This window comes from Tyto alba, unplaced genomic scaffold, assembly GCF_018691265.1.
Source record: "Tyto alba isolate M040663 unplaced genomic scaffold, T.alba_DEE_v4.0 Super-Scaffold_34, whole genome shotgun sequence".
Lineage (NCBI taxonomy): Eukaryota > Metazoa > Chordata > Aves > Strigiformes > Tytonidae > Tyto > Tyto alba.
The window spans coordinates 1,596,840-1,615,511 of NW_024881309.1; the positions used below are offsets into that span (position 1 = coordinate 1,596,840).

The following is an 18,672-nucleotide window of genomic DNA, read 5'->3' on the forward strand; positions in this document are numbered from 1 at the left end:
GCCCAGACGCCGGGGTGACGGGCTCCCTGGGTGCGTCAGCGTGGACGGCTCTAATGGTTTTAGTCTCTTCTTGGCACATGGGCGGTTTTCTGGCCGCCGGTGCTGTAGCTCGGCGTTGCCGGGGGCCCTGGCCAGCCGTGTTGATACAGACGCTGGGTTATTTGAGGTGAAAGCATCCCTGCGCCGCCCCTGGCACCGGCGTAGCCAACTCGGCGGCTTCCTGCCGTGCCGCAGCCCCCGGTGAAGGACGGCTGCTCCCAGCCAGGATGTTTGCTTTGGGCACGGGTCCAAAAAAACACAACACACCCCCCCCCCCTTTTCTCCCTGTGCCGCTTCCTTCGCCAGTGCAAACTGTGTCACCAGAGCTGGGGACGCCCTCCCCGGCCCACCCCGGCACGTCTTGCCCTCGGCGGGTGCTGGAAATCCCGAACCGTCCCGTGAGCAATTTCGAAAGTGGGTGGTGGGGTGGGGACGTGGGTGGCGCGGGGCCGGCGCAGTGGAAACCGGCCGCCTTTCGAGCCGAGCTGCTCCTTACGCAGCTGGGCAAAACCCGCGTGGTTTTGCTGTCGGCAATTCTTTTTTTCGCGTGGTTCGTCTGCGTCTTCATCTCCCAGGTCAGAAAAAGAGATGGGGAAAAAGGGGGGAATAAAAAACAAGAGAGGGGGCAGATGGGTCGGGGGACGATGGCACGTGGGTCGTGGCGGAGGGTGCTCATATCTCTCCTCTTTCCCTTCTCGCAGACAGGTTCGGCGGGCGACCCGGTTGATGGACCCAGCAGAAGCCAAATGGAAGAAGGGCCAATTAATTATGTCGAAGAAAGGCGGCTGAACGAGGGCAGCGGGCTCAGCCTGGCGAATGGGGGCCGGCCGGAGGCGGGGGGCACCGCGCTGATGGAGCCGAGCGGCTGGTCACCGGGCCAGCCGCCTGCCGCCGGTAAAGCCCACCTGGAAGACGTCAGGAACCTGGTGGCCTTTTCAGCGGTGGCCGAAGCCGTTTCCTCGTACAGGCTACCACCCCCGGGTTCGCCGTCGCTGCTGTACGAGAAGTTCGACTCGGAGATGAGCCGGGGTGGGCTGAGCGCGGCGGACGGCATGCCGAGGGGGGAGGACCTGCACGCCCTCAAAGCTGCCCTGGCTTTGGCCAAGCACGGCGTGAAGCCCCCCAACTGCAACTGCGACGGCCCCGAGTGCCCCGACTACCTGGAATGGCTGGAGCAGAAGATCAAGACGGCTCTCGGCGAAGAGCCGGCATCACCGCGGCCCCGCGCCGCCGCTAACCCCCCGCCACCCCCCCAGGAAGGTGCTATCGACCCCCAGCCGGTGCCTGAGACCGCCGAGCCGTGCCCGCCCGACGGCCTCCCCTTTTCCCAAAGCGCGTTGACCATCGCCAAGGAGAAGAACATCAGCCTGCAGACCGCCATAGCCATCGAAGCCCTGACGCAGCTCTCGGCTGCTCTCCCCCAGCCCGCCGGGGATGGCCAGCCCCCCCCGCCGCCGCCTCCGCCCCCCCCCGCCGCCCCCTTCGGCCCCAGCCCCCTCGCCCCGCCGGGGGCCACATGGCAGCGAGGGGACGAGCCCCGTTATCCGCCGGAGCCGGCAGCAGCGCCGGAGCCGTTTTTTGGTGCAGCACCACCCCGGGGGGGCTTTGCAGCGGCGTGGGGGCTGGAGGCCGAGGGGGCGGCGGGGGCCGGAGACCCCATGGCGGAGCTGGAGCAACTGCTGGGTAACGCTGACGACTACATCAAGGCGGCTTTCAAGAGACCCGAAGCGACGGCCGGCAAAGCGACGGTGCCGAAAACGGAGCCCCCTGAACGGGCACCTGGCAAGGAAACGCTGGGCGGCCCCCGCTTGCCGCCAGCACCGCCGGAGCCCGACCTGCACAAGAAGACGCAGCTGGTCCTGCAGCAGCATCTCCACCACAAGCGCAGCCTCTTCCTTGAGCAAAGCCTGGCGGCGGCGGCGGCGGCGGCGGCACCCCCGGATCGGCCGAGCGGCTGGTGGGCTCCCGGCGCCCCGGCTGTGCCCCCCAAGCCCTTCGAAAAGCAGGCCAAAGAGAAGAAGAAGAAAACGCCGCCTGAAAAGCCCCCCCCGGCCAAACCGCTCCGTAAGCAAGTGCAGATCAAGAAGGCGAAGCAGAAGGACTCGCAGCCGCTCTTCCTGCCCCTCTGGCAGATCAGCCTGGAGGGGTTTCGGGCGCCCGCCGAACCCCCCGCCGAAGAGATGCAAACCGAACCGCCGCCGCCGCCGCCGCCTGCCTTCCCGCTCCAGCCTCTTGCACTACCCCTGCCCGCCGCTTACCCCCCGCCGCCGAACCCCCTCGACGGCGGCCCCCCGGCTCCCGACTCTCAGGAAAGGGGTGCCCCCGGGGGGGGCCCCCAAATTCACCCGGCGCCGGCGGGCTTGACCGGCTCAGAGGAAGCACCGGCTGCTCCCCCACCGGCCGCCCCGACCCCCATCGTGGTGGATGACAAGCTGGAAGAGCTCATCCGGCAATTCGAAGCCGAATTTGGGGAGAATTTCAACCTGCAGCCCCCCGAAACACCCGCCCTGCTCGCCCCCGGGGCTGCCGAGCTGCCGGGGGGGCCATCACCAGCCCTGCAAGTACCCCCCGCCACCGCCGCCGCCGCCCCGGCTTCGAGCAGCGCTCCCCAAGCCGGACCCAAAAGCTTTTCGTTCTCGCCGGGGAAGGGTCCGCTTTCGGAGCCCACCTTCACCGCCCGGTCCCCCAAACAGATCAAAATCGAGTCTTCTGGTGCTATCACCGTGGTGTCGACCACGTGCTTTTACTCCGAGGAAAGCCAAAACCCGGACGCGGATGACGCTGACGGGACACCCACCAAGGACGAGGTGCCGCTGACGCCGACCCTGAGCGGCTTTTTGGAGTCGCCGCTGAAATACCTGGACACCCCGACCAAAAGCCTCCTGGACACCCCGGCCAAGCGGGCGCAAGCGGAGTTCCCCACCTGCGACTGCGTCGGTGAGCGAGCGGCCGTGCCGGGGGGGTCACGGGGGGGGCGGGGGGTGACAAGCCCCAGGGGTGGCATTTCGAGGAGGTGGCTTTATAAGGTGGGATTTGCCCTGGATAAAATAACAGCGATGCTGTGGCGCCGGAAAAGCCTCCACTTTTTGGAGCAACCCCGACGCTGTGGAGCTCTCTTTTGCTCTCTCTTATTTTTACCGTCGGATGGCAAACGCCGAGGGACTGCAGCGTCACCGCAGGGGTGGTGCCGACGCCGACCTGGCTGTGACGGTGTGGGTTGGAAGAGCAGCAAAACCAAAGGGCTGTTGGGTTTTGCCTCTGCTTAACTGCTTGGCTCAATCCCATAGAAGGGCCCGTGGTTGCCTCAGCGCTGAAACGCACCTAAACCCCAGCTTGCCTGGTTATTCCTGCTATTTTAAGCCAAATTAGCTGGTTTGGATTACTCAAAGTAACCCAAGCTTTGGCTCGGTGGGCGTGCTTATACCTGGAGGCATGTTTGCTGCTGGGATGCTGGGTTGTTTGTTCAATGGCCGATCACACCAGGATGTATTGAAAAAGCTTTTTTTTGGGGGGGCGGGTTGTTTTTTTTTTGCTGTGTGTTGGCATTCGTTAGACTTTGCAGCAAGTGCTAGAGATTTCCCACCCGGTCCTTGCAGTCCACCTCCATCCAAGCATGGGGAGATGGATCTTCCCTCCCCAAAATTTAGACCGGAGCTACAGTCTCCCGTGGGAGGAGCAGGGTGAAGATTTGGGGCATCCAGCCGGAAAAACGAGCCCCTGTGCTGCTGGGAGAGGTGGCCTCGGGCTAAGTGCAAGCTGCACTTTATTAGTGGGGCTTATGATTATTTATTTATTTGCTTGTAAATGGCAGCAGTAATTAGCCCAAATGGCACCAAGCGAATTAAAGGCTTTTCTGGAGCTGCTCAAACTGATCTGAGACTTTCACTCTGTGGTGTGAGGAAAGATTCAGGTTGCTTTTTCTTTTGCAGCATGGTGTAGGGGCTGGGAGAGGGGGGATTCCCCCCCTGCCACCTCTTTCCATTTTCTCAAGGAAAAGCTGTGAGAGAAAGCAATTAAGTAGGAGTCGGGGCTCGGTGCTTTATTAGGTGCCTGTGCTGTTAGACGCTGTAATAAAATCAGCCTTCGCTGCATGTCCCGTATTGATCTCTGTCTGGACAGCTGCAGCCCAGCTGAGCCCGGCTTTCTCCTCGCCCTGGCGCCCAGCCAGCTAGACATGACGGGAATGAAAATCAGGGCGGTGAGAGCAGAGGGATGGAAAGACAGATCAGACCCGGCCGTCGCGCCGGATGCATCCCACCCGGCGGCACTGGAGTATCCCCGCGCGCTGGGGACCGACCCCAGCGCTGCCGTGGCTGCCCGGAGCGTCCCTCGCTTCCCGTGCCGGCACCTTCCTGCCCTAAAACCCTGAGGGGTTTGCTGTGGCAATGGGGGGGGGGTGCCTTACAGGGCTGGAGCCCCAGCGTCCTTTTCTGGTAGCCCCAGCATCCTTCTCCGGTAGCCCCAGCGTCCTTTTCTGGTAGCCCCAGCATCATTCTCCAGTATCCCCAGCATCCTTCTCCGGTAGCCCCAGCATCCTTCTCTGGTAGCCCCAGCATCATTCTCCGGTAGCCCCAGAGTCCTTCTCCTGTATCTCAAGCATCTCTCGTCTTTAGCCCCAGCATCATTCTCCGGTAGCCCGTGTCCTTCTCTGGTAGCCCCAGCATTCTTTTCCAGTAGCCCCAGCGTCCTTCTCTGGTAGCCCCAGCATCCTTCTCTGGTAGCCCCAGCATCAGTCTCCAGTAGCCCCAGAGTCCTTCTCCCATATCTCAAGCATCTCTCGTCTTTAGCCCCAGCATCCTTCTCCGGTAGCCCCAGCATCCTTCTCCGGTAGCCCCAGCATCCTTCTCCGGTAGCCCCAGTGTCCTTCTCTGGTAGCCCCAGCATCCTTCTCTGGTAGCCCCAGCATCATTCTCCGGTAGCCCCAGAGTCCTTCTCCTGTATCCCAAGCATCTCTCGTCTTTAGCCCCAGCATCCTTCTCTGGTAGCCCCAGCATCCTTCTCCGGTAGCCCCAGCATCCTTCTCTGGTAGCCCCAGCATCATTCTCTGGTAGCCCCAGCATCGGTCTCCGGTAGCCCCAGAGTCCTTCTCCTGTATCTCAAGCATCTCTTGTCTTTAGCCCCAGCATCATTCTCCGGTAGCCCCGGTGTCCTTCTCTGGTAGCCCCAGCATTCTTTTCCAGTAGCCCCAGCATCATTCTCCGGTAGCCCCAGTGTCCTTCTCCCATATCTCAAGCATCCCTCTTCTTTAGCCCCAGAAAATTTCTCCTGTAGCCCCAGCATCCTTCTCCCATGTCTCGAGGATCTTTCTCCAGTAGCCCCAGCATCCTCTTCCCATAGCCCCAGTATCCTTCTTTGGTAGCCCCAGCATCCTTCAGCCTCTCCCCCGTGCAACAGCTCCTTCCTTGCATGGGCTCTGCCAGCTCGGGACATCCCATGAGCATTCCCAAATCTTCCAGGCAAGCTGAAAAGCAGACAGCAGTAGTTTACATCCCCCAAATCATCCCGTGATGGTTTTGGCAGCCTCCAGCCGGGCTGGTCCCGGTGAGTGCGGCCAGACGGGTGCCCTGGGTGGGAGCTGGCGGGGAGGAGGGGGCCGGGGATGAGGAGAAGGGTTTATGTGCCGAATCACCCGCTGCCGTTAATCGCGTCTTCTCAGCAGAGCTCGTCATAATGCGCCGCGCTCGAGTGGCCGGTGCAAATCTTCCGCGCCGGGATGGAGCCACTGTTGCTGCCAGGATGCTCGGAGGGGCCGTGGCCACTCGGGGAGGTTTTCGGGTCCCCAAGGGGGATGGGTGCCAACGAGTGTGGTTCTGAGCCCCCGTCACCTTGTTCCCCAGCAGCATTTTAGTGCTGGGAGCGTCTTCCAGAGCAGAAAATGCAGAGGAGCTGCCGGGCTGTTCAACGAACCCCTAATTGCTGCTTCCTTTCCCCGATGCTCTTAGGGGGAGACACCGTTGAGGAACCCTTAATTTTTTGGTGCAGAAATGCTCAGTTTGAGGGAATTTGGGGGTTTGGCATCCTTCAGGGCAGCTGGTGGAGGTGCAAACCCTGAAATCTCTGTGTCCCCTCCTGCCTCTGCAGAGCAAATCGTGGAGAAGGATGAGGGGCCGTATTACACCCACCTGGGCTCGGGGCCCACTGTGGCATCCATCAGGGAGCTCATGGAGGAGCGGTAAGGGCCCTCGCCCCATCCCACCCCGTCCCGGGGGACCGTGAGGGTGAGGGGGATGTTGTGAGGGTGAGCGGGGGCCTGTGAGGGCAAGGGAGGGCCCATGAGGGTGAGTGGGGGTCCCATGGGGTCCTGTGAGGGGGAGTGGGGGCATCATGAGGGGGAGTGGGGACTTGGTGAAAAGTTCCATGAGGGCAAGTAGGGTCCTGTGAGACCCTGTGAGGGTGAGTGGGGGCTTGTGAAGGTGAGTGGGGGCTTGTGAAGGCAAGCAGGGGTCTGTGGGGTCCCATGAGGGTGAGCAGAAACCTGTGAGTGTGTGTGTGGGAGCCTGTGAGGGCAAGTGGGGTCCCATGAGGGTGCGTGGGGGTTTGTGAGAGTGAGTGAGGGTCTCTGAGGGGACCCATAAGGGCGAGTAGGGTCCTGTGAAGGTGAGTGGGAGCCCATGAGGGACAGCTGGGGCTTGTGAGGGTGACTGGGGGTCTGTGAGGGATCCCATGAGGCAAGTGGGAGCTTGTGAGGTTGAGTAGGGTCCTGTGAGGGCAAGTGGAGGCCCGTGGGGTCTTTTGAAGGCGAGCGGGTTCCTGTGAAGGTGGACAGGGTCCCATGAGGGTGAATGGTGTCCTGCGAGGATGAGCGGGGACTCACAAGGGCGAGTGGGGTCCCGTGGGGTCCTGCGAGGGTGAGCAGGGGCTCATGAGGGGTCCAAGTGAGGGTGAATGGGGTCTCATGAGGCGAGTGGGGGGCTCGTGAGGGCGAGCAGGAGACTCGTGAGCGTGGCGGGGAGGGGGGGGTGTGAGTGGGGCTGATGCCCATCCCCTGGCAGGTACGGCGAGAAGGGCAAGGCCATCCGCATCGAGAAGGTCATCTACACGGGGAAGGAGGGGAAGAGCTCCCGGGGCTGCCCCATCGCCAAGTGGGTGAGTGCCTGCGCCCCGGCTCTCGTCCCCCCCTCAGAGCCCTCCCCGAGGTAACGCTCCTGCCCGTCCCCTCCCTGCCTGGGGACAAGGAGGTCCCCCACCAGCGGTGGCCACAGCGGGCAGGGGCGGGCTGCTCGATCTGCGGCCGGCAAGGAGGAAGTGAGAGTGGCAGCAGCCGCCCCCGGGGAAACTCCACGGGGCTTCCCACCCTTGGCACCCGCTGAACGGCACGTCCGTGCCTGCAGCCCCTGGGCCAGGCGTGTCCCCGCTCCCAGCGCCCCAAAACCCACGGGGGGTGAATGCAACCATGGGACCCCCCCCCTCCATATCCTCACAGGATGCTGTGAAATGCAGCCAGGACCCGCTTTTGGGGTCCTCCCTTTGCGATTGGTCTGACTTGGCCCCTTTGTTTTGGGACCCCCCCCCCCCCCCCAATATCCTCACAGGATGCTGCAAAATGCAGCCAGGACCCGCTTTTGGGGTCTTCCCTTTGCGATTGGTCTGACTTGGCCCCTCTGTTTTGGGACACCCCCCCCATATCCTCACAGGATGCTGCAAAATGCAGCCAGGACCCGCTTTTGGGGTCTTCCCTTTGTGATTGGTCTGACTTGGCCCCTCTGTTTTTACAGGTGATCCGAAGACACAACCAAGAGGAGAAACTGCTGTGCCTGGTGCGGCACCGGGCTGGCCACCACTGCCAGAACGCCGTCATCATCATCCTGATCCTGGCCTGGGAGGGCATCCCCCGCACGCTGGGCGATACGCTGTACCAGGAGCTCACCGACACCCTCACCAAGTACGGCAACCCCACCAGCCGCCGCTGCGGCTTGAACGATGAGTAAGTCGCACCGTGCCACCGGTTCGGTTCGGGGAAACGGGGTGGGAAGGGGGATGCGGATGGGGGTGGGGGGGTCCCCCCTGTTTTCAGAGCTGCCATCACCGCGCCGGCGGCTGACACTCCTCTGCGGTGTCCCTCCCGCAGCCGGACCTGCGCGTGCCAAGGCAAGGACCCCAACACCTGCGGCGCTTCCTTCTCCTTCGGCTGCTCTTGGAGCATGTATTTTAATGGCTGCAAATACGCCCGGAGCAAAACTCCCCGCAAGTTCAGGCTGGTGGGGGACAATCCCAAAGAGGTGGGTGATGCGGGCGGAGTGGGGCAGCAGCGGCGGGGCTGTGGTTTCAGACCTCCTTTTACCCCCAGCACCGAGTATTTTTCAGGGGGAAAGTCTGAAAATAGGATTCCTGGTGGGATTTTTGCTGGATTAGGGAGACAGCGGGGAAGAAAGCCAACCTGGTGAAACCAGAGGGCAGGCTCACCTTGGTGTCCCACAGCCAGCACTTTTGTTGCGACAGCAAGTGCCAGTATGGTGTGGCAGGGAAAATACCAGAGGGATCTGGGGTTGAGCAAGTGAAAGCACAGCAGATGCTGAGGCTGGAGGACAAACGGCCAAAAATTAACCAGGAATTTAAGCCACGTGCTTTGCACGGCGGCAGGCTTCACAGGGAGGGTTGGATGCTGCGTGGTATGCAGGGCTCTGCCCCCAATTCTGCCCCCATTGCTGAAATCCCTGGGTGACATCCTTCTCTTTTCCCTACTGCAGGAAGAGCTGCTCCGGAAAAGCTTTCAGGACTTGGCCACCGAGGTTGCTCCGCTTTACAAGAGGCTGGCGCCGCAAGCCTACCAAAACCAGGTACCAGCCACCCGCTCGTCCCCTTTGGACCACGGCGGCCTGGCAGAAACGGGTGTGGGGTGGTGTCACGTAGGACATTTCGGATAACCGGAGCCCCCTCCTCCTTCTACCAGGTTACCAACGAGGACGTCGCGATAGACTGCCGGCTGGGCTTGAAGGAGGGGAGGCCGTTCTCGGGAGTGACGGCGTGCATGGACTTCTGCGCTCACGCTCACAAAGATCAGCATAACCTCTACAACGGCTGCACGGTGGTAAGCAGCCGGCCGGCGGGGCTTATCGGGATGTTCCCCTCCTGTTTCAGGACGCTCCTTTTTGAGCCGCTCAGTCCCCGCTGTCCCCAGTTGTCATACCTGCACGACTCCAGTGGCTGCTCCTCGGTGTTTGCACACCTGAAGTGAAACCGTTCCGGTCTGCAGGGTGCTGAAGCCACCCTGGCTGGACTAAAACACGGTGCTAACGGGGACCATGCATTTGCTTTTGTCTGATCCAAACCCCACGGGAGGTTTCTGACTGCTGGCTGGGGACCAGTGCGGGCTGGGGGGGATGCCAGGCTGGTGTGGCTCCACACTGCTGGGTGGAATAAGGAGGAGGTTTCGCCGCGTCCGGCAGCGCCCCGCTGATGGCACCCTGTGCTCCCCCAGGTCTGCACGCTGACAAAGGAAGACAATCGCGTGGTGGGGAAAATCCCCGAAGATGAGCAACTGCACGTCCTCCCCCTCTACAAGATGTCCAGCACGGATGAGTTTGGCAGCGAGGAGAACCAAAACGCCAAGGTGGGCAGCGGGGCCATCCAGGTGCTCACGTCCTTCCCCCGCGAGGTCCGCAAGCTGCCCGAGCCTGCCAAGTCCTGCCGGCAGAGGCAGCTAGAAGCGAAGAAAGCCGCTGCGGAGAAGAAGAAACTGCAGAAAGAGAAGCTGATGACGCCAGAGAAGATCAAGCAGGAAGCGCTTGAGCTCCCCGCGCTCCAGCAGAACGCAGGTAATGGGGGCAGAGCTGAGGTCCCACCGCTCCAAACCGTCCGGAAAGCGCACGAGGGGACAGGGATGCGGTTGGGGGCTTTCTCAGGCTGGCACCGTTGAGCGCTTGGCGTGTTGGGGTGCAGGATGGCATTTGTGTGGTGCCTGGTTTTTTTTTTTCCCCCTGTACTGCGCTGTGGTGGGGAGCTCTCGCCGCAGCCCGGACCGTGGGTGTGGATCGGTGCTGGCTCACCGGGCAATGCTGGGCAACGCTGACCTCTGCGCTCAGCCGGCGGGCCCGTCGCTGTGGGATTTTTGAGTCTGGCCAAGTTTTTGGGGTCCTCGCTCCCCACCAGTGGCTTCCTTGGCCGGTGGGTCACGGGGGCTGTGTGTGTGTGCTGTGCCCGCAGGTATGGCGTTGAAAAGCGGGCTGCCCCCGCAGCCGCTGAAACCTTCCATCAAGGTGGAGCCGCAGAGCCATTACAACGCCTTCAAGTACAACGGCAACGCGGTGGTGGAGAGCTACTCGGTGCTGGGGAGCTGCCGGCCCTCCGACCCGTACAGCATGAACAGTGTTTACTCTTACCATTCCTACTATGCACAGCCCAATCTGCCTTCCGTGAACGGGTTTCACTCCAAGTTCGCGCTTCCCTCCTTCGGGTATTACGGCTTTTCCAGCAACCACATGTTCCCCTCGCAGTTTCTGAATTACGGGGTGCCCGAGAGGAGCGGGAGCAGCTGGGTGAGCAACGGCTACGAGAAGAAGCCCGACGTCCCGGCGTTGCAGGAGAACCTCAACCACACCTACGGGAACACCGATTTCCCCGAGCCCATCCCGCACAGCGTCCGGAGCAAAAACCATCACCAGCGCACCTACGAGCGGGCTAACCGCTACGCCAGCCAGCAGAAAGCGGCGGCCGGGGCGCACAGGACTAGCTCGGGCTCGGAGGAAGCGCCGTCGTTTGCACAGAACTGTTTCGGCAGCCGGCCCATCAAACAGGAGCCTCCGGACCCTCCGCCCGCCGTCGAGCCCCTTCCCGGCGCGGTGGCCATGCCCGGCACCGGCTTATCCCTGCCAGCCGTCCCGGCGCGCGGCGGGGTGCCGGAGCAGCGGTGGAGCCCTTTCAAAGCGTCCCGGGGCACGTCTTCCCCCGAGAGGACTAGCACGACGGAGGGCTCCTGGAGCGCCCTGGCGCTGGGTTCGGGCGGGCGGGAGAAGCCGAGCGCCTTCGACGCTGCCGCGCGCTTGCCGCCGCCGGAGAAGCAGTGGCCCAACGTCCTGGCGGGAGAGGCGGCGGCGCGTGGCTCGGGCTTGCTGCCGAAACCGTGGAGCCCCTGCAAGCTGGGGGAGGCGGCGCTGGCCGGCACGGGCACCCCGAGCTTGCTGGGGCCGCTGGGTTTTAGCTCGGCCCTGCCGGGGCTGCCCAGCTTCCCCGAGGAGCCGTGGGGCTTGGTGAAGGCGGAGGAGCGGAGGACGCCGGCGCCCAGCCCCGTGCTGCCCGGGAAGCCGTGGGAGGCGGCGGTGGGTGAAAAGGGGGTGGCAGGGCCCCGCCGGGAGAAGCCGTGGGACCCCTTCGGCCTGGAGGAGGATCTGCCGGAGAAGGCGGTGAAGGAGGAGGAGGAGGAGGACGAGGAGGAGGACGAGGAAGAGGAGGAGGAGTGGTCGGACAGCGAGCACAACTTCCTGGATGAGAACATCGGCGGGGTGGCCGTGGCGCCCGCCCACGGCTCCATCCTCATCGAGTGCGCTCGTCGCGAGCTCCACGCCACCACCCCGCTGAAGAAACCCAACCGCTGCCACCCCACCCGCATCTCCCTGGTCTTCTACCAACACAAGAACTTGAACCAGCCCAACCACGGCCTGGCGCTGTGGGAGGCCAAGATGAAGCAGTTGGCGGAGCGGGCTCGAGCCCGGCAAGAGGAGGCGGCGCGCCTGGGTCTTCCACCTGACGCCAAAGCCTTCGCCAAGAAACGCAAGTGGGGCGGCGCGTTGGCCACCGAGGCGCCCAGCAAGGAGAGGAGGGACTCGGTCCCCACGCGGCAGGCGGTGGCCATCCCCACCAACTCCGCCATCACTGTGTCCTCCTACGCCTACACCAAGGTGACGGGCCCCTACAGCCGCTGGATCTGAGACGGAGGCAACCGCCGCAGCCCCATCTTACCTCAACCCTCGGCAGCGCCGGAGCCCCGGCGTTGCTTCGTGGTGCTTTCTCCTCGGGCGTGGGGGAGAAGAAAAAAAAAACAAAACAAAAAAAAAAAAACAAAAAAAACCCCAATAAAATAGACAAAAACGAAGCGAAACACAACAACAACAACAACAACAGAAAAAAAAGCAACCCACAGAAAGTGAACCCAACACGCACGCTTGGAAACAGCGGAGCCGGTGCGGGTGCACGCTGTCGGAGAGCTGCGCTTGGCGAGGAGTTGGCAAACAAAGCAAAACTCGGTAAAAAAAAAAAAAGAGGAATGATGCTGTTTGACGCTTTTCGGTAATCTCATATTTATATCTCCGCGTTTTTTTAATCTAGCCTCATGCGCCACGCGAATGGAGGGAGAAGTTTATAGCGTCCTTTCGCAAAGGAGAGGTTTTTAATTCCACTTAAAAATGCCTATTTATTGGATTTTATTTTATTTTATTTTTTACTCCGCCGACAACGACGAAGCTGATCTTCAAAAAAGAAGCCAACATCGAAAAAAAAAAAACAAACCCGAAACAGAAATAAAAAACAACCTGAACACCAAACCAACTTAAAGGCAAGAGGGGACTCCCTCCAGCTCCAGCGCGTGGGGCCTGGCGGGATCGTGTGCTTTACTGTCAGCTGGACACACTGAACATCCGATAATTTTTTTTCCCAAGGACCTAAAAAATATCTATTTTGCAACTCGAGGAGTCCTTTCTCACAGCGACAGGAGACCCGCTCGTGAGCGGGACATCCTGGGACGGCGCGTTTTCGCTCGGCTCCTCGCCGCCGGCGGGATCGGCTCCGCCGGGACGGAGCGAGCCGGCGTCTTTCCCGGCGCCGGAGACCTCAGGACACGTCCGGGCTGGGGGGCGCCGCTGCCGGGGTACCACGCTCGGGCTCAGACTTGGGGGTTCCTTTGCCGACGGCCCCAGGGAGAGCGGCGGCGGCGGCGGCGTCTCTAAAGGAGCCGACAGGACAAAAACAGAAAGAAAAAAAGAAAAAACAAAAAAAAAAAAACCACAGGAAAAATAACACAAACCAACCCCAAACTGTGAATAGCTAGTGTTGCTCTCTGTACATCACTGTTGCTAAAGTCTGGTGCTTTCCGTCTCCGGGGGACTTTCTCTGTGCGATCGGCTCTGGGAAGAGCGAATCCCCAAGACTTGGCTGGCCAAACCCCCCGCCGGTCCGCCTTCCCCGCCGGTGCCGGCGAACCGGCGCAGCGGCAAGCGCCGCCGGGGCTCGGTGCTTTATCTCTCCCCAGGTGCCATCCCTCCTTCCTACGGATCGCCGTTCTTCCCGCAAACAAACAAACAAACGAAATTACCCAGCGACGACAAAAACCGCGTGGTGCTTTTCGAACAATCTCAGTCGAGACTTTCCGCCCGATGCCGAAGCCGCGCCGGGGTGGACGGGCGGGCGAGCTCCCCCGCGGCTCACCGGGAGGGCGGCGTGGCCGAATCCGGGTGCCGGCGTCCCCGGGGTCGTTGCTTTTGCACTTTCAGGTGCCTTTTGGAGAGCCAGCGAGCCAGAGCCGACGCCGTCACCGTGCAGAAATCACCTTGTGTTTACTGTCACCCTCCTTCCTTGCGCACTGGCACAGATCAGCAGGATCTCGGTAAAACAGCCTGAACATTTACGTGGTCTGATTTTAAACCTGTAAATAGGGAAAGAATTTTTTTAAAAGCACTTTCACCTAGATTTAAAAATGAAAGCAAAACTTAAAAAACAAATCCCCTCTTTCCTCCCCACCCCCCCCCCCAACAACTTGAAAGCAGTATGTTTTAAACAAGATTATTGTGGGAGAACTGTAAATACTGGCAGAATATTTAACATGCTTTGTCCGTCCTTCATAATTAATTTTTTTTTTAACCGTAATCTGTAAAGTCGCGTATATTTGACAAGGAAACTCAACGAGCTATTACCGCTTTTCTTATAAATACCCAATAGCATATCAGGATTGTAAGAGTCGATGGCAAGTCAGATTTTAGGGATGCCCGTGGGCGATGGCGGTTCCAGCGCGGGGACCCGACGCGTCGATGCGGTTCGGAGGGCGGAAAGGGGACCCGGCTGCTCCCCGCCCGCGGCGTTCGGCGGGGCCGGATTCGGGTGCCGGCCCCGGTTCGCGTCGCCCGGGGTCTCGTCTGACTGTCGTGGCGGGGGTGCCTTGCGAGCTTCGCCTGGATGGGTTTAGAGTCGGGAAGAAAAGGGGTGCGTTCGGAGAAGGCGAGGGTCCGTGTAACCTGTCTAAGTCCTGCTTCCTCGGAGGTTCTTTTTGGTGCAGGGAGGGGGTTCGGTCCGGCGCGGCGTTGGCTCCGGCGGGTTCAACCCGGGTAAGCGGGGAGATGCCGGCGCTGCGGGTCGGGGAGCGAGAACTGCTGCAGTCTCACGTTTTTACACTACATAACGTCTAACCTACCTCAAATCTCAGTCATTAAAAATTAGCACGCTTCAGACTTCTACGAAAACTCGAAATCTATGCACAGCTCTTTACCCCTTGCTGCTGAGAGGCTGTTTTTCAAGCAAAATCTTTTCCTTTACCCGTCCTGGCGGCCGTGCTCGTCCCACCCGTGCCGAAGCCAGGGGAGTCGCGGCGTTGAGGGGGACTTGCTGGGGAGGGGATGTTTTTAATTGCTTCGGGGTGGGTTGGGGACCTAATTTTGCAGCAGGTCGTGGCCACAATGGTGCTAGAACAATGCCCGCGGTAGAAACCCTGGGGAGAGCTTGGCGCGGGGAGCCCGACGGGCCCCTGCCACCCTGCTTCGTTTTTTTCCAGCCGCGATGCTTCGCCTCGGGTGGGAAGCGGGGGACACGTTTCGGGGTTCCCCCCCCCCCCCATCTCGATGCTCTCGGGACGAGGCACGGGAAGGAGAAGGAAACCAGAATCCCTGAGGTGCCTCAATTGCTGATTTTTCCTTTTAATACTGGAGTATGCTTAGTGGGCTCTATAAGGCATATTTTTATTAAATGAAATCTTCTAATAAAAACGGTGCTATGGTGTTTTAACAAACTGTATCACGCTTCTGCCTGATTCCATCTCGCTGAGGTGCTACTAATGTATATACGAAACTAGGGAACCAAGAAAAAAAAAAAAAAAAATAAAAAGCAATGTCGTTGAGAAGGAAGTTTACTTTTCCGGAGCGACAGCTCGAAGCGTGCCGGGAGCCGGTTGGGTTTATGCAAACTGAAATCGGTGTCGCGTCAGAGGCATCCGCCGACCGGGCTCGTGGTGGAGCCGTTCCCCACCGGTGCGGGGCCGGGGTGCCGGCGGGAGAGCCGGGTGCGGATGTGGTGCTTGGACGAGGTGCTCGGTTGCGGTGCTCGGTCACGGTGCTCGGCCACGTGTCGTGGACGTGGTGCTCGGATGTGGTGCATGGGCACGGTGCTCAGCCAGGGGCTGTGAACGTGGTGCTCAGCTGCGGCGCTCGGATGTGGTGCGTGGACATGGTGCTCGGCCACGGTGCTCGGCCATGGTGCGTGGACATGGTGCTCGGCCACGGTGCTCGGCCATGGTGCGTGGACATGGTGCTTGGCCACGGTGCTCGGCCATGGTGCGTGGACATGGTGCTCGGGCACGGTGCTCAGCCACACATCATGGACCCGGTGCTCAGGCAAGTTGCTCGGCCACGCGTCTTGGACGTGGTGCTCGGATGTGGTGCGTGGGCACGGTGCCCGGCCACGGTGCTTGGACATGGTGCGTGGACATGGTGCTCGGGCACGGGGCTCAGCCACGCATCATGGACATGGTGCTCGGGCAGCGTGCTCAGCCACACATCACACACGTGGTGCTCGGATGTGGCGCGTGGACACGGTGCTCAGCCAGAGTGTGTGAACACGGTGCTCAGCCGCGGTGCTCAGCCATGGTGCGTGGACACGGTGCTCGGGCAAGGGGCTCGGCCACACCTCATGGATGTGGTGCTCAGACGTGGTGTGCGAGCACGGTGCTCGGCCCAGGGTGCGTGAACATGGTGCTTAGGCACGGTGCTCTGCTGCGGTGCTTGGATGTGGTGCGTGGACGTGGTGCTCGGGCACGGTGCTCAGCCACACATCATGGACACGGTGCTGGGACGTGGGGTGTGAACATGGTGATTGGCCACAGTGCTCGAACGTGGTGCTTGAACGTGGTGCGTGGACATGGTGCTCGGGCATGGTGCTCAACCGTGGCGCTTGTACAGGGTGCTTGGACACGCTGGGTGGATGTGGTGCTCAGCCAGGGTGTGTGAACGTGGTGCTCAGCTGCGGTGCTCAGACATGGTGCTTGCGCGGTGCTCGGACATGGCCCTCGGCAGCGGTTCTCCGACATGGTGCGTGGACACTGTGCTCAGCCGTGGTGCTCGGACACGGTGTGTGGACTTGGTGCTCAGCCAGGGCGTGTGAACGTGGTGCTTGGACGTGGTGCTCAGCCACAGTGCTCAGCACAGGGCTTGGACATGGCGCGTGGGCAGGGTGCTCAGCCCAGCGTGTGGGGGTGTTGTGCAGGCACGGTGCAAGGGTGCTGCGTGTGGATACGGCGCTCAGGCACCGTGCACGGCCGTGGTGCTTAGACGTGGCGTTTGGGCACGGTGCTCGAGGACGGTGCTCAGACACGGTGCTTGAACAAAGTGCAGGGGCACGGAGAGGGTGCTCGGGCACGGTGCAAGGGAATGGTGCATGGACGTGGCGCTTGGACACGGTGCTGGGGCATGCTCCGCGGATGCGGTGCTCAGCCACGGTGCTCGCCCGCCATGCATAGCCATGGTGCTCGGCCACGGTGCTTGCCCGTGATGTGTGGCCACAGTGCTTGGGCACGGTGCTTGCCCACCATGCACAGCCATGGTGCTTGGCCACGGTGCTCACCCACTATGCTTGGGCACGGTTCTTGGGCACGATGCTCGCCCAACATGTGTGGCCACGGTGCTCGCCCACCATGCATGGCCACAGTGCTTGGCCACGGTGCTCAAGCACGGTGCTCGCCCACCATCTGCGGCCACGGTGCTTGGGCATGATGCTCGGGCGCGGTGCTCACCCACCACGTGTGGCCATGGCACTCGGGCACAGCACTTGGGCACAGTGTTTGCCCACCATGTGCGGCCACGGCGCTCAGGCACGGTGCTTGCCCATGATCTGTGGCCATGGTGCTCAGGCACGGTGCTCGCCCACCGTGCTTGGCCACGGTGTTTGGCCACGGTGCTTGAGCACGGTGCTTGCCCACCATGCACAGCCATGGTGCTTGGCCATGATGCTCAGGCACGGTGCTCGCCCATGATGTGTGGCCATGGTGCTTGGCCACGGTGCTTGCCCGTGATGTGTGGCCACAGTGCTTGGCCACGGTGCTCGAGTACGTTGCTCACCCATGATGTGTGGCCACGGCGCTCAGGCACGGTGCTTGCCCACCATGTGTGGCCACAGTGCTTGGCCACGGTGCTCGAGCACGGTGCTCACCCTTGATGTGTGGCCACGGTGCTCAGGCACAGTGCTCACCCACTGTGTGTGGCCACGGCGCTCAGGCACGGTGCTCGCCCATGATGTGCGGCCACGGTGCTCAGGCACAGTGCTCACCCATGATGTGTGGCCACGGTGCTCAGGCACAGTGCTCACCCACCGTGTGTGGCCACGGCGCTCAGGCACGGTGCTTGCCCACCATGTGTGGCCACAGTGCTTGGCCACGGTGCTTGAGCACGGTGCTCACCCATGATGTGTGGCCATGGTGCTTGGCCACGGTGCTCAGCCACAGTGCTCACCCACCGTGTGTGGCCACGGCGCTCAGGCACGGTGCTTGCCCACCATGTGTGGCCACAGTGCTTGGCCACGGTGCTCGAGCACGGTGCTCACCCATGATGTGTGGCCATGGTGCTCAGGCACGGTGCTTGCCCACGGTGCTTGAGCACGGTGCTCACCCACCATGCGCAACCATAGTGGCCACGGTGCTCGAGCACGGTGCTCGCCCATGATGTGTGGCCACGGTGCTCAGGCACAGTGCTCACCCACCGTGTGTGGCCACAGTGCTTGGCCACGGTGCTTGCCCACCATGCGTGGCCACAGTGCTTGGCCACGGTGCTTGAGCACGGTGCTCACCCATGATGTGTGGCCATGGTGCTTGGCCACGGCGCTCAAGCACGTTGCTCACCCACCATGTGCAGCCACGGCGCTCAGGCACGGGGCTCGCCCATGATGTGTGGCCACAGTGCTCAGGCACGGTGCTCGCCCACTGTGCTGGCCACGGTGCTTGGCCACCGTGCTCAGCCACAGTGCTCGCCCACCCTGTGTGGCCACTGCGCTCAGGCACGGTGCTTGCCCGTGATGTGTGGCCACGGCGCTCGGGCATGGCGCTCGCCCACCCCGCACGGCCACGGTGCTGGGGTGCACCTTGCACCCCCCCAGCACCCCCCCTGCACGCGGGCACCCTCACCCCGTGGCACGCAGCCCCCCCTGCATGAGCCCAGCCCGCTCCCGCCACAGGGTCGCCCAGCACCGTGCTCAGCACCGCGCTCCCCCCCAGCCCCCCCGGACTCGTTCCCCTCCCCAAATCGCTGGTGTCTCCCCCACGGCGAGGGCTCAGCCGGGCATCCCGCTTCTGCCCGTCTCTTTCTTTTCCCCTTTTTTCCCCCCTTTTTTTCCATTTTTTTTTTTTTGGGGTTTTATTGGTGCTACTTTCTTCCCCTTTGGCTTCCCGTCAGCGCCGGGGCAGCAGCTCCCCCGCGCCCCCCAAACCAAGGCAAATACCTCAACCCCCCCCCA

At 61.9% G+C, this 18,672-nt stretch overlaps 1 protein-coding gene across 4 annotated transcripts in view; it reads left to right on the forward strand.

Annotated features, from left to right (window-relative positions):
- TET3 (tet methylcytosine dioxygenase 3) overlaps positions 1-17,870 on the forward strand; it is a 33,667-nt gene extending 15,797 nt beyond the window's left edge. For 3 of the 4 annotated variants that reach the window (XM_042801476.1, XM_042801475.1, XM_042801478.1), the window contains 9 exons: positions 741-2,976; positions 6,121-6,211; positions 7,032-7,125; positions 7,755-7,963; positions 8,108-8,258; positions 8,727-8,816; positions 8,930-9,067; positions 9,458-9,794; positions 10,183-17,870. In XM_042801476.1, the coding sequence (XP_042657410.1) occupies positions 786-2,976; positions 6,121-6,211; positions 7,032-7,125; positions 7,755-7,963; positions 8,108-8,258; positions 8,727-8,816; positions 8,930-9,067; positions 9,458-9,794; positions 10,183-11,903 (5,022 nt within the window). In that variant the 5' untranslated portion in view covers positions 741-785 and the 3' untranslated portion in view covers positions 11,904-17,870. The remainder of the gene's footprint in view (positions 1-740; positions 2,977-6,120; positions 6,212-7,031; positions 7,126-7,754; positions 7,964-8,107; positions 8,259-8,726; positions 8,817-8,929; positions 9,068-9,457; positions 9,795-10,182) is intronic. The other variant, XM_042801477.1, reaches the window with a different exon arrangement.
- The last annotated feature ends 802 nt before the right edge of the window (positions 17,871-18,672 follow it).